The 14,647-nt window shown below is 43.6% G+C and overlaps 1 protein-coding gene across 1 annotated transcript in view; it reads right to left on the reverse strand.

Moving 5' to 3' along the window:
- The window catches only part of CEP128 (centrosomal protein 128), a 447,165-nt gene that overhangs the window by 400,591 nt on the left and 31,927 nt on the right, over positions 1 to 14,647 (reverse strand). Inside the window, exons 6-7 of the mRNA XM_084632372.1 lie at positions 13,512 to 13,603; positions 12,276 to 12,348 (exon numbers count right to left, since the gene is read on the reverse strand). Of these exons, the coding sequence (XP_084488498.1) occupies positions 12,276 to 12,348; positions 13,512 to 13,603 (165 nt within the window). The remainder of the gene's footprint in view (positions 1 to 12,275; positions 12,349 to 13,511; positions 13,604 to 14,647) is intronic.

The raw sequence follows: 14,647 nt of genomic DNA on the forward strand, positions 1-14,647 counted from the left end.
ACACACACCCTTTAGCCACACCCCCGCCCCCTGACAGGCCCCCCGGGACTCCCACGCCTGCTCCCCATCCCCTCACCGCCCCCCCCGAACCTCCGCCCCCTGCTTCCTGTCCCCTGACTGCCCCCCCCCAGGACCCCGTGCCCCTTATCCAACCCTCCCTTCCACTCCCCCCCTTACCATGCCGCTCAGAGCAGCAGGAACTCACAGCCCCATCGGCCGGCCGGAGCCAGCCACACCACCGCACTGCCCGGCAGCAGCGGCAAGCCAGAGTGCTGGTGGCACGGCAAGCTGAGGCTGCCACGGTGGGGGAAATGAGACAGAAGGGGAGGAGCCGGGGCTAGCCTCCCCGGCCTGGAGCTCAAGGGCTGGGCAGGACAGTTCCGCGGGCCGTAGTTTGACCACCTCTGATTTAGATGCACTGACCTGGTCATATTCTGCCAGAGAAGATCCCAACGTGCTCTGTCTTCAGAATTTACTTTGCAGTGTTACCATTAGTAAATGGAGCTAGCTAGCTGCTGCCTTTTTTTTTTGGCACGCTAAACTTCTGCTACAAATTTACTGAAAGTAGGAAAATCCAGATGTAGGAATGTACTTGTAATATTTGCATGTCTCTTGCTCAAAGTCTCAAAGTTTATACTAGTCCTTGAAATATCTCTGAATTGTCCCCAAGTTTTTCCCCCTCACGAAGAGCTGATGAGAGGGAAAAAGACGTGTCCAATATCACAATATCAAACAGCTAGTGTGTGACACATCCAGGAAAAGAACCAAGGTTTGAGTCCCAGTCCTTTAACCACTAAACCAGTGCTACCTCCCATGTGTTGAATGTTATACAATACATATACATGAAAATATTTGCTGTGTAATTAGACAGATTAGATAGCTAAGCATACTGATAAAAGGTCTGACTGCTGGATTTATTTATATTCTTGGTCAGCAGAATTCTGTAATACTTTAAAGGCCCATTCTAGTGAAAGGCCCTATTGAATTCTGTAAGAGGAAATGTGACTTCTACAGTTTGTTTTTGCTTTGGGTTTATTATGATGATGATGATGATGATAATGATAATAATAATAATAATAATGGTTAATTTACAGAGCCTGGATATGTTCTTTCAAAAAAAAAATACTATCCATGAACGCAAGGTAAAGCATAATACACAGAGCCAGATTCTGTCCTCAGGTACATACAACACCCATAGACTTAATCAAGAATGATTAATTACTACAAATTAGCAAGTACAAACAAAAATTAAAAGAACCATGTGTTACACAATGTTTCAGTTTTTATTTTGACAACTGCAGCTTAGTTTTAATTATATTTATACTACTTCACAATATGCTAATAAATGTTCTGTAATATAGTTTGCAAAAATAATGAAGGCTTACAGTATTTATGACACACCTCAGTTCAGCATTATCCTTGCTGGGAACTGGGGAATGAATGCTCTAACTTTTTTAGAATGGTTTATAAAGTGTGCAAATTAACAAGGTTGTGACACTGCACCCCATATTCTTCCTAGTGATTTTTTATGATACGATTATTACCTAATTATGATTCATTTTATGCATAGGGTTGCCAACCCTCCAGGTTTGCTGGGAGTCTTCTGGAATCAGGCTCTATCTCTTGGAGGCTACTGAAGCCAAACCAGGAGATTTTAGGCTGCTAAAAGTCTGGTGGTACAGCGGGGCTAAGGCAGGCTCCCTGCCTGCCCTGGCCCCGCACTGCTCCTGGAAGCGGCTGGCTTGTCCCTGCAGCCCCAGGAGTGGGAGGGTTGCGGGGGGTCTCCACACACTGCCCGCACCCCGATCACCAAGTCCACAGCTCCCATTGGCCAGGAACTGTGGCCAATGGTAGCTGCAGGGGTGGAGCCTCCAGGCAGGGGCAGCACATGGAGCCCCTTACCCTCCCCAGGGGCCGCAGAGACATGACGGCCGCTTCTAGGAGCGGCACAGGGCCAGGGCAGGCAGGGACCCTGCCTTAGCCCTGCTGCGCCGCTGTCCAGGAGCCGCCCAAGCTAATCACCACCCGGCCAGAGCCCGTACCCCTCACACCTCAACCCCCTGCCCCAGTCCTGAGCCCTCTCTTGCACCTAAACTCTCTCCCAGAGCCTGCACCCCCTTCTGCACCCAAACTCTCTCCAAGAGCCCGCACCCCAACACCCTACCCCAGCCCTGAGCTCTCTCCTGCACCCAACCTCCCTCCCAGGGCTTGCACCTCGCACCCCCTCCTGCACCCGAACCCGCTGCCTCAGGCTCAGACTGAAGCCCTCTCCCACACTCTGAACCTCTCGGCCCCAGCCCAAAGCCCGCACCCCCTCCCAACCAGGTGAAAATGAGTTAGGGTGGGAAACAGCAAGTGATGGAGGGAGGGGGGATGGAGTGAGCAGGGCAGGGCCTCAGAGAAGGGGCGGGGTAGGGGGTGGGGCAAGGGTGTTTGGGTTTGTCTCATTAGACAGTTGGCAACCCTATTTATGCCAAATAAGTCATGTGAGGTATCATTGGAAAAGTTATGATTTGCTGAATATGATTATCCTATTTTATGCATGCATCATTTTTGTATCAGAAGTTATGAATACTGCCTCTCATAAATATAAAGGGAAAGGTAACCAACTTTTGGTACACAGTGCTATAAAATCCCTCCTGACCAAAGGCAAAGTCCTTTTACCTGTAAAGGGTTAAGAAACTCAGGTAATCTGGCTGGCACCTGACCCAAAATGACCAATGAGGGGACAAGATACTTTCAAATCTGGAGGGGTGCGGGGGAGAAGGCTTTTGTCTGTCTGTCTGATACCTTTGCAGGGAACAGATCAAGGTTGCAAGCTCTCCAACTCCTGTAAAGTTAGTAAGTAATCTAGCTAGAAAATGAGTTAGGTTTTCTTTGTTTTGGCTTGTAAATTCACTGTGCTGGAGGAAATGCGTATTCCTGTTTTTGTGTCTTTTTGTAACTTAAGGTTTTGCCTAGAGGGATTCTCTATGTTTTGAATCTGACTGCCTGTAAGATTATCTTCCATTCTGATCTTACAGAGTTGTTCTCTTCTAATAAAGGTCTGTTTAAGAATCTCATTGGGTTTTTTGGGTCTTAAAAATCCAAGGCTGATTTGTGCTTATCTTGTTTATTCTCAAGCCTCCCCAGGAAAGGGGGTGTAAGGGCTTGGGGGAATATTTGGGGGAAATAGGAATTCAAAGTGGTCCTTTCCCTGTTCTTTGTCTAAATCACTTGGTGGTGGCAGCATACTGTTCAAAGACAAGGCAAAGTTTGTGCCTTGGGAAAGTTTTTAACCTAAGCTGGTAAAAGTAAACTTAGGGGGGGTCTTTCATGCGGGTCCCCTAGAGTTCAGAGTAGGGAGGGAACCCTGACACTGCCAATGTAACTATATTTCAAATGTAGTTACACCTGGGTAATGCCCACTAGACAAGATGCTTTCAGTCTAGATAGTGGGTAGGGAAGGGCCTATTCAGGGCAATGGGCCATTAGGAAAAAACATAGACCTTAGGAGAAGCTTAAATCCCACCTGGGGAGCCTTCCAGAAAATGCTACAGATAGCCTCTAAGTAATGGCTGCTATGACTCTACAAGGACTTGTGATGAGACCACATGTCTCTAGACTCCATCTTGGGATGTCAGTATTTTTCCATAGACCAGTCTGGGAACCAAGCTTTGGGAACAAGCTTTTGAGCCATATGCAAAAAGCTATATAAGGCAGGGAGTGATCTCATCTGGGGTTCTTCACTCCCCACACAAGACGACTCCTGAAAACACCCGAGGAACAAAGACTGAACTGAGGGAAGTGCTGGACCCAAGCGAAAGGGATTTCTAGCCTGTGAATGAAAACACCTGGAGAGTCCAAGCTGTAAAGCAAGTGCAGCTTGCCCCTTGTATCATCTCTTAGGGTGAGAATCTGCTATTCTTAACCAATCTATTTAGTATATTAAGCTTAGTTTGCGTTTTTTGTTTATTTGCTAGGTAATCTGCTTTCATCGGTTTTCTATAACTTATAACCATGTAAAACCTATCTTTTGTACTAAATAAACTAGTTTTTTCAACCAGTGAGTTGGAGTGAAGTGTGTGACAATCATAATTCAGGGCAAAGGCTGTTGCATATTCCTCTCCACATTGAGGGAGGGGGCAAATTTTATGAATTATACAGTTCCTTGTGTAGCGCATGACAGTATAATTTTGGGTTTATACTTCAGAGGGGTGCACACCTGGGGAGCTGGGAGTTGCCTTAACTGTAGCCTTCCTATGCAGGGGCTGGTCAGCAAGCCTGCATGTAACTGCAGATGGGTATGTTCCTACCTGTATGTGTGCTGGTGAGAGTGCAGGCCAGAGGGCTTTGCAGTTTGTCACAGCAGTACAGTATGAGAGGGAGCCCAGGATGGTGGATCAGGGTGCTCAGTGGTACCCCAGTTCCACATGGCACGCCGGGGGGAACCCGGCACAGAGATAAGAAGCTTGTTTTAGTACTTTTTAAAAATTAAAAAGTTAAAAAATTAGCTTGTGGATACCATCTAAAGCAGGAAGCACCTTTCTGAAGCTGCCACCCCATCTCTTCTCTATATTATACCTTGCAAGAGAACTAAGTTTATAGGGGAAAAAAACATAGGATTTGGGGTGAGTGAGAGGCTCCCCTGTATTAGCACCTTTGAATAAAATAGTGTTCAACTCTCAGATAACTAAGAAATTAAAGGTGATTTGTGGACTTATGTACTGCCATGAGACTCAAGAGACCAATTCTTAATTTTGCCACCAACTTCCTGTGAGACTTGGGGTGAAATCATTCAATCTCCTTCTACCTCAAATCCACATCTGTAACATGGGAATAATATTACTTCTATACCTCCCAGGGTATTGAAGGATAAACTCAGTAATGTTTGTCAGCGGCTCGGATACCAAGACGACGGAGGCTATAAGTACAATCAGAAAATTTATCTGTTATCCTCGCACCATTAAAAAGCAGCTTTCATCTCATGGAACACTTTGAAAAACATTCCATCAGAAAACTCAATTCATGTATCTCAGTTCATTCATATTCTCTGCACTTCTCTTCCCTTTTGCTTTATCTTTAAGGAGATTTTCATGGAATGGAGTTTGCTATTTTGAAGATTTCATCCACTCCTATTTATTCCCTATTACAGTTGAAACCCTGTCCTCATTAAATGAGTTGCTTGCTAAGCATAGGAAAGCGAGAACAACAAACTGATTACTCCACATAAGGATGAAACAGCAAAAGTAAGAGGAATTTGGAAAAAAATGAAAGCTTGTTTTCATGCAAATATTTCTTAATAAAAGAAATATAAAGTGAGAAAAGAAAGCTTTGGACTAGAAGCATCAACTGTTTCAAAACAAGATATTTTCCATTTAAGTGTAAGTTCCTCTTTAAAGGAAAAGTTACTGTGCACAATAGTAGAAATTTCTCTGGAAGGGAAACTTGAGGTGTTTTCTAATGGGAATGTTGCAATAAATATTTAAGATCCACTGAAGCAAGACATTAAATTATGAGAACAAAGAAAACCTGTGTATTAAACAAAGAGATCCAGGAATCTTATTCTGAGGACCCATTAATGATAAAAGAAATTTAGTCTTCCACTGGTCAAAAGGTTGGTCTGATGTCTTTCCAGCCCTTTGAACATGATGTCACTAGGGAGAATATACATCACTTCTAACCCCAAATAAGTTTTTATAATGTCAACCATTACTGTGGCATCCTAGCACTTTCCACAAGAAGTGAACATCAAATTCTCTATTCCAGCCCAGCCAAGGGAAAAAAGCTTCAAGTTGTTAGACTGTTTTAAAAAAAATATGAAGGGAGTATTCTAATGTATCATTAGTTATTGCTGAGGGCTACTGCAGAAAAGTCACCTCAAGTCAAAGGGCAGGTTTTGCATTTAGTTCTGAATGCAGTGAAGTTAGTGGTTATTCTTATTTCATTTAGCAGCAAATGTCATGGTTCCACTCCATTTCCCGTGAAAAAAACAGTAAGTCACTTACCCATACAGTAACTGTTGATAAATGAGATGTATTGTGCATATATATGTTCCACTGCAAGTGTAGTTGCACCCAAATGCACTCGAGACTAAGACTTTTGCCAGCATGCACCCCTGCTCAACTTGTGCTCTTGGGTGAGAGCATAGAAGGGTCACATCTGCCACTTCTCTCTCCATTCCTTCACACTGCTTTATTTAATGTCCAAAGTAGAAGGGAAGGTGAGTAGGTAGTGGAATGTATATATGTACAACACATCTCTAAGAACCACAGTTACAGTACAGGTAAGGAACAGTTTTTTCTCTTCAACTGATTGTGCACATATTCATGCCATTGCAGGTGACTCATCTGAAGTCCCTCCACTTGAAGGGAGCTGCTAATCATCTGAACAGAGATTGTAAAACCAAGTTGTTGACTTGGACAAGAATCTAGAGGCTTGAGTGATGGTAAAATGTCTGGAAAAGTTATGTACAGATGACCACATTGCTGATTTGAAGATATCCACTACATGGATGTTGCAGGTCTTGTCTACGCTCAAGAGAAAAGTCAATCTAAGCTATGCAATGAGAGTTACATGAATAGCATAACTCAAATCAACGTAGCTTAGATCTACTTAGGGTCCACACTATACGACGTCGACGGGAGATGCTCTCCCGTCGACTCCCCTTACTCTTCTCGATCAGGTGGAGTACAGGAGTCGATGGGAGAGCGATTAGCAGTCAATTTAATGGGTCTTCACTAGACCCACTAAATCGATAGCCAATGCATCAATCGCCACAGCGTCAATCCTCCAATAAGTGTAGACAAGCCCTCAGAAAAGCTGATGAAGTACACTGAGCTCTGGTACAGTGAGTTGCTATCCTTGGTGCAGGAGAGACTTTAGCATGGTCATAGCACAGCTTAATGTAGTCAGTAATCCAGTGAGAAATACACCGAACTGTTACCGCTTGATCGCTAAATCTTCCAGTGTAGGCAACAAAAAGCCTAAGAGAGGCTCTAAAAGGACTTAATATGATCCAAATAGAATGCCAAAGCCCCGTGAATGTTTAAAGTGCAGACCTTGTCTTCAGCTTTGGAAAAAATATGAATAGCGAGAGTCAGGTGGAAAGCTATTATCTTGGGCATAAACTTTGGGTCTGGCCTAAAAGAAATTGTGTCTTTGAAAGACTGTGAAAGGAGGATCCACTAAAAAAAAACCAAAGTTCTAAAACTGTCCTTGCAGAAGAGATTGCCACCAGAAACACTATTTTCATAGACAATGAAGACAGTGACATTCTCACTACAAGTTCAAAGGGATAACTGATTAATCTAGAGAGGACTAGGTTGAGGTCCCATAACAGTACTGGATCATAAGAACATAAGAAGGGCCATGCTGGGTCTGACCAAAGATCCATCTAGCCCAGTATCTTGTCTTCCGACAGTGGCAAATGCCAGATGCGTCAGAGGTAATGAACAGAACAGGAAAGTTATCTAGTTTTTTTTTTTTAACCCTGTTATAGTCTTGGCCTTCACAACATCCTCTGGCAAAGAGTTCCACAGGTTGATTGTGCGTTGTGTGAAGAAATACTTCCTTTTGTTTGTTTTAATCCTGCTGCCTCTTAATTTCATTTTGTGATCCCTAGGTCTTGTGTTATGATAAGAAGTATATAACACTTCCTTATTTACTTGCTCCAGACCAGTCATGATTTTATAGACCTTTACATATCTCCCCCGCAGTCATCTCTTTTCGAATCTGAAAAGGCCCAGTCTAATTCCTCATATGGAAGCTGTTCCATACCCCTATCATTTTTTTTTTTGCCCTTTTCTTTACCTTTTCCAATTCCAATATATATTTTTTGAGATGGGGTGACCACATCTGCATGCAGTATTCAAATGTGGTCATTCAGATGGACTTATAAAGAGGCAATATGATATTGTTTGTCTTATTATCTATCCCTTTCTTAATGATTCCCAACATTGTTAACTTTTTTGATTACCGCTGTACATTGAGTGGATGTTTTCAGAGAACTATCCACAGTGACTCCATGATCTCTTTCTTGAGTGGTAACAGCTAATTTAGACCCCATCATTTTATATGTATAGTTGGGATTATGTTTTCCAGTGTGCATTACTTTGCATTTATCAACAGTGAATTTCATCTGCCATTTTGTTGCCCAGTCACCCAGTTTTGAGAGAGCCCTTTGTAACCTTTCGCAGTCTGCTTTGGACTTAACTATCTTGAGTAGTTTTGTATCATCTGCAAATCGGACACAGATGGGTAGATGTAGCATCTGTAAATAATCTGTAGATGTTGACTAGACCCTTCAGAAATTTGGAAACCAGAGGGGTGAGATAAAATGGAAAATCCATCCACTGGCAGATGAAGAGCAGATATGGAAGCCAGGTAGGCCATCTGAAAGGCTGGATGATTTTAGGTGCAAATAGACCAGTATGAGTCTAACCTTTGTGTGGTGGGGAGATGGTTTTGATGGGGCACCTGCCCCACATTGGCCGGTTGGGGTAAATACAGCCCTGAAACGGCTGTGTTAAACAGAGCCAAGAGGAAAAAGTCCTCAAGGAGCACCCAGTCAGGGCTGGGAAGGCCCATATAACAAGAGCTGCAGGGCAGAATAAATTCAGTAGCTGCCTGGAACTCAAGGAGGGAGGACGAGGCTCCTAGCAGGAGGAAGAAACGCCAGCACCCTGATCAGAGCTGTGCTGCCTGCAGGGATCAGGGAAGCTAGAGAGAGCTCCTGGCTAGCTGCTAAGACTGGCAGGCTGAAGCCCTGAGGTAAGGGCGAAGAAGGTGCTGGGGGCTGCAGGGAAGTGGCCCAGGGAAATGAACTGAGGAGTCGGAGGGGACGCAGCAAGTGGTGGCCACCTGCAGGGTCTCTGGGCTGGGACCCAGAGTAGTGGGGGGGGCTCAGGTCTCCCCCGCCCCCACTCACCACTGAGGAAGTGGCTGGACTGAGGGACTGTGATACTGTCCCCCAGAAGGAGGTACAGAGAGTGTGGCACAGCCGGAGGGCTGTGTCCTGAAGAAGACACCACAGTCTTTAGAGCGACACAGGTCCAGGAGCAGAAGTGACAGCCGCGAGACACCACCAGAAGAGGGGGTGCACTGGCTAGCAGAGCTAATCCCTGGGACAGCCAGCAGGAGGAGCCGCAGTGGTGAGTGCACCCCATCACATATGGTGGAAAACACCTGTATTCAGTTGCCCTTGAGGGAAGGGGACTGAGTGAGGGACTCAGAGACTGTTTGACCGCTACCCCTGATACAAGGGGAATTTGAAAGACTATCTGAGAGACAGTAAAGGTGGAGAGACAATGGATCCGCACTGGGCATGTTTTGCCAAGAGCTCATACACCCTCCCAGACTGGACTCCAGAGTCAGTGACCCTGTGAAAAGGAGCTGACAAGCAGCAAGGCCAGCTTCAGGCCCTGCTGCTGCAGGTACTCCAGATGCAACAGAGACAGTGGGAGACACAGGAGAGCTTGCAGGCCTACATGATCCAGCTAGCTGAGCAGCAGCTCTATATACTTAAGCTCCTGGGGGAGCGGGTCCACAGAGGCCGCAGCGAACGAAAGGGGAAGCAACACACCAGGGCCAGGAGACCTGTGGCTGAGCCAAGTGACTGTTATGCCAGTAGGCAGCAAGGACACTGGAAGGGAGAATGACCCTACCAGGATGGGAGACAGAAGCCTCTCCCAGAGATTGGGAAGAAGCAAAAGCCCAAGAGAGTCCCACCTGTGAGGAGAACAGGAAGGAAATGGGTGTGTCGGACCTGTGGGCAGCAAGGGCACCTGCAGAGGGAGTGCCCGGACCGCATGTACAGGATCAAAGCTAACCCAGGGGAAGGGCTGAGCAAGAGAAGGACAATGGGAGACCCCTGACCCAGGGGAGGCAAAGAGGTTGCTTTCAGTGCCACAAGGAGGGCCATATATAGAGGCTCCCATAGAAGAAAACAGGGTAGAAAAGGGATGTCTGGGAGCCAGTCTGGGTCAGAGACTGCCCAGATGGATGTGGTAGTGATGACCATGGACCTGGTGGGGAGCCAGCTGCCAGCAGGGGGTAGTATGGAGGTACTGAAATAGAGGTATGGATGAAGAGGACCCAGACGGACAAGGGAACCCACACTGGAGCAGAACAGGCTACGATAGGGACTCAGACCCTAAAGGAGGGAGGCAGATTGCTCCTCCTACTGAAGAGCCTGAGGCAGGAGAGGGACATCCTGTCGGCACAGCTGTGTGGGAAGCAGGGAAGGTAATATCCCCCCTGTGACAGTTGGTCTTAATGGGGAGGGTGTATGATGGGGCACCTGCCCCACACTGGCCTGTTAGGAGTTAACAGAACCCTAGGGGAGCTGTGTTAAAAGCAGCCAATAGGAAAGGAGCTGTGAGGAGCATCCAATCAGGGCCTTACTAATGAATGACCCTTCCACAAACCAGAGGTTATTTTTGCATCTTTTATTTAGGTTGTGATCCTTCTGAAATAAGCTAAAAAAAAATCATTTTCTCCCCTCATAATAATTAAGTTTAATATGCTTTTGTATCACACTCAATTGGACAGTATCAAGGCAGCTAACGATCTCAAAGTCTCCCTGTGATGTTACACCTTTGCAATATTGGATTATTTATTACCACATACTGTAAGGCATAAAATCCTTATAACAGCAACATCCTAAGCACATTAAATGATTATTTTGAAAGGACAGCTCAGTTAAAAAGGGTAACTGACACACAAGTTGACTCTGGAGAAAGGAAAATGCACTTTTAATCATAAAAAAATATTTTTAGAGCTTTAGAAGAATATTTTGTTTGCTAAAAAATGCTGCTACTAATGCTCAAACTACAGCACTGCCAGCTTTCCCCAGGATAATTTATTGTGAATTAACAGAAAAAAATACCCCAGACAATTGTAAAATGCCCCTGTGACAGGTTGGGTCACAGAAACCCCTTTGGGACTGCCACCTGATGTGCCTCGACTACCTCTGAGCCTGTTTTCCCTGCCAGCTTGGGACTTCAGTCCCTTGCCTGGTTTGAGCCAGACATGCTTGCCTGCTGCAAACACACATCCAAGTCTGAACCACGTCCCCCACAAGCTGCAGGCTTAACTGAAAACAGCTTAAGAAGTGCTCCCGTCTCCAGCACTCAGATACCCAGCTCCCAATGGGGTCCAAACTCCAAATAAATCCGTTTTACCCTGTATAAAGTTTATACAGGGTAAACTCATAAATTGTTCGCCCTCTATACACTGATAGAGAGAAATGCACAGCTGTTTCCCCCCCCCCCCAGGTATTAATACATACTCTGGGTTAATTAATAAGTAAAAAGTGATTTTACTAAATACAAAAAGTAGGATTTAAGTGGTTCCAAGTAATAACAGACAGAACAAAGTGAATTAGCAAGCAAAGTAAAATAAAACATGCAAGTCTAAGCCTAGTACAGTAAGAAAACTGAATACAGATAAAAATCTCACCCTCAGACATGTTTCAATAAGCTTCTATCACAGACTGGACACCTTCCCAGTCTGGGCACAATCCTTTCCCCTGGAACAGTCCTTGTTCAAGCTCAGGTGGTAGCTACGGGATTTCTCATAGTGCAGTCCCCTTTGTTCTGTTCCTCCCCCTTATATATCTTTTGCACAAGGCGGGAATTCTTTGTCCCTCTCTGGGTTCTCACCCCTCCTTCTAAATGGAAAAGCACCAAGTTAAAGATGGATTCCAGTTCAGGTGACATGATCACATCACTGTAAGACTTCATTATCCACTTGCCAGCACACAGGTGGACAGGAAGACTTACAAGTAAACAGAGCCATCTACAGTCAGTCAGTTGTCCTAGTTGATGGGAGCCATCAAGATTCCAAACCATCATTAATGGCCCACACTTTGCATAATTACAATAGGTTCTCAGTTATATTTCATATTTCTAGTTTCAGATACAAGAGTGATACATTTATACAACTAGCATAATCATAATCAGCAAATCATAGACACCTTACACAACAACCTTTGTACAATATTTGCTGCAAATATATAACAGTGGTTGCACCAATCATCTATATGGTCACAGGTTATGTTAATAACATCACAGCCCCCATTTAGTTCAACTAGCAAGGATCTGAGGGATGAAATGCTACATTTTTGCTACACAGTGAAAGCACTCAAGCCCCCTGACCCAGACTTCACTATGTTTTAAGGACGCATTAACATGTCGGTGTTAAGTTGATTGGCAAGATGCATGTTGAACTAGCTACGTAACACATCTGTTCTCCTTTCTCCCCATCCCAGTTAGCTATGCTGAAAACACACTCACAGTTTCTTGTCTTTGGGATTCAGTGAGCTTTTCAGACAAGTCTGCCAAGATCTTTTTGGTTTCTGCATCAGTCCTTAGAAGGAAAAAAATGCAAAGATTAATTTTAAATTTTAATAGCATAGGTTAATTTAAACTGAGCAGCAATTATATGCCTTTAACAAACATTTATTTATTTGGGGTTTTAAGCTTTTGCAATGCCTGCATGTTAGGGCAGTTTTTAAAAACAGATCTTCTCTGTCTGCCAATTCCTAGAAAAAGCAGCGGTCAGACTCAGGTGGCAAAACCACATCCTAAAATGTATCCACACTTTGAGTGCAGATAATGGGGAGCTAATTTGTGAGACATACCACCACTCAAACTATAAAATGTATGACTAACATGTAAAAAAATCAGCAACAAGAGAATCCAGAATGCAAATCATTTCTCAAGTTACTTTCAGCAATAATTTTGTTCTAGGATTCAGATTTTGAGGAGGACACAGCCATTACATAGTAGCTATTCTATGTAGTGAGAAAGTCATATTCCTGAGTTTTAGCTGCCCATACACTTGCAATAAGATAGTGCTAATATTTGCTTTGTCATTCATTTAGAGATCTGACAGCACCTTGCAAACAATTAACAATCCTTTCTACACCTTTTTGCAGATTATGCCCATTTCACAGAACTATACGATGAGGCACAGAAAACATAAGTGACCTGCTCAAGGTCCATCTGTTGGGTTTTTTTTTGTTTTTTTTTTGGATACTACAGAAAACCTTAAAGGCTTCAATCAAAGCTCATTGAAGTCAATGGTAGTCTTTCCAGTGACTTCAGGGGGCTGCTGATCAGGTCCTAAACACAATCCACCAGTGGAAGAGTTGAGAAGAGAACAAATGGTTCCCAACTCTTAACCCACTGGATTAGCCAATGAAAAACGCTACCTTTGAGAAGGATTGTGTTTATTATATACTGAATAGGAAGATGATGTGACTTAGATAATTTATTATCATGCAGATTTTGATTCCCGCACATTTTGGAAGGAAGTTCTAAAACTCTCCTCCTATTAAAATTATAATAGGATGCATATTGTCCATTTTGTACTCCTGTGACTGTTAATGGAACAAAATATAAAAAAAAGCAAACATGGAACAAAAGTTAATTTCTATATTTATAAACAGCCCTTAAATTACATTTCCTAATTTATTCTTTAAACAGCTCATCTTTTCTGCCTGATGTGGAAATGGATACTACTTATACCGGTTTCTTCTTGAAAGCTCTCTGCTGATATCATCTCCTAGGCGAACCTGTTCACTGCTAAGGTCTCGAAGGGAGCGGTGTAAGGAATGCAGCTGCAAATGAGAACAAACAAATTAAGCTCAAAAGTTTGAAATGTCTTTCTTCAGTGTCATTTCAAAAGGAAAAACATATTTTAAAACTTTTTAAAGAAACATTTAAACAAAACATATAGGTTAAAGATGACAAATGTGTCAAACAATTCCAGACCTGAGGGTCCTATGGTCTGCTTCCGGTTCTAAATACTACAACTATATTATTTCATATCTAATTTAACATTTACTGATAGTACAAGGCTGGATTAGGCAGGTGTGCTAGTACAGCACTAAAGCTTTTCTCCCAGCAGCCATATCTCACCACCACACTTCTCAGCTGTGCAACTGAAAATGAAGTAACAAGATTCTAATCCACGGTTATTCTAGTGCTTTACAGCGCATGGATTTCAGTTACCTGACCCTTTCACAATCCAATCCTGGTCTCCCTGCTCCAAATCAATCAGCAGATCTGGACAGGTGGAGAAATTAAACTCTCTGAACCATTTGTATTACCTTTCTAAGGCATTCTTGTAAATTTCACTTTGGTTCTCCACTCTGAGCACGTGGAGCAGTATAGTTACAGTGTAGAGCAGCATGGTGGAGTAGGAAACTGCTGGGGGAGAGGAAGTAAATCTACTGAGAAAACACTATTTATAAATGAGTCTAGACTTATACAGATTTAAATGATTGTGGAATTATTAATATATTTCATGACTTGTCATATCTAAGAAATATGGGAAGACCTGGCAAGGTAAACATAGGGAATGTGAATGCTGCGATTGTGAACGTGGCAAGGGGAGAATACTAAGATTCAAGATGTGGTAAGTGAGATTTGAGCATCATCTCATCCCAAAAATCAAATTCAGCCTATGGCCATAGTCAATAAAAACCATCCCAGAGAACAACAACTTATCTATGTTTTTACTGAAATAAGAGGATATGGTTAATATTTAAGTAGTTTTATAAAAATAAGCAAAGCAGTACTTACATTGGCATATAAGGACACTCTATGTGTGTGTGTGTACACATGTACACACACCATCAAAACAAACAAAAATATTTCAG

The sequence above is a fragment of the Lepidochelys olivacea genome (genome assembly GCF_965140295.1).
Source record: "Lepidochelys olivacea isolate rLepOli2 genome assembly, chromosome: 6".
Lineage (NCBI taxonomy): Eukaryota > Metazoa > Chordata > Testudines > Cheloniidae > Lepidochelys > Lepidochelys olivacea.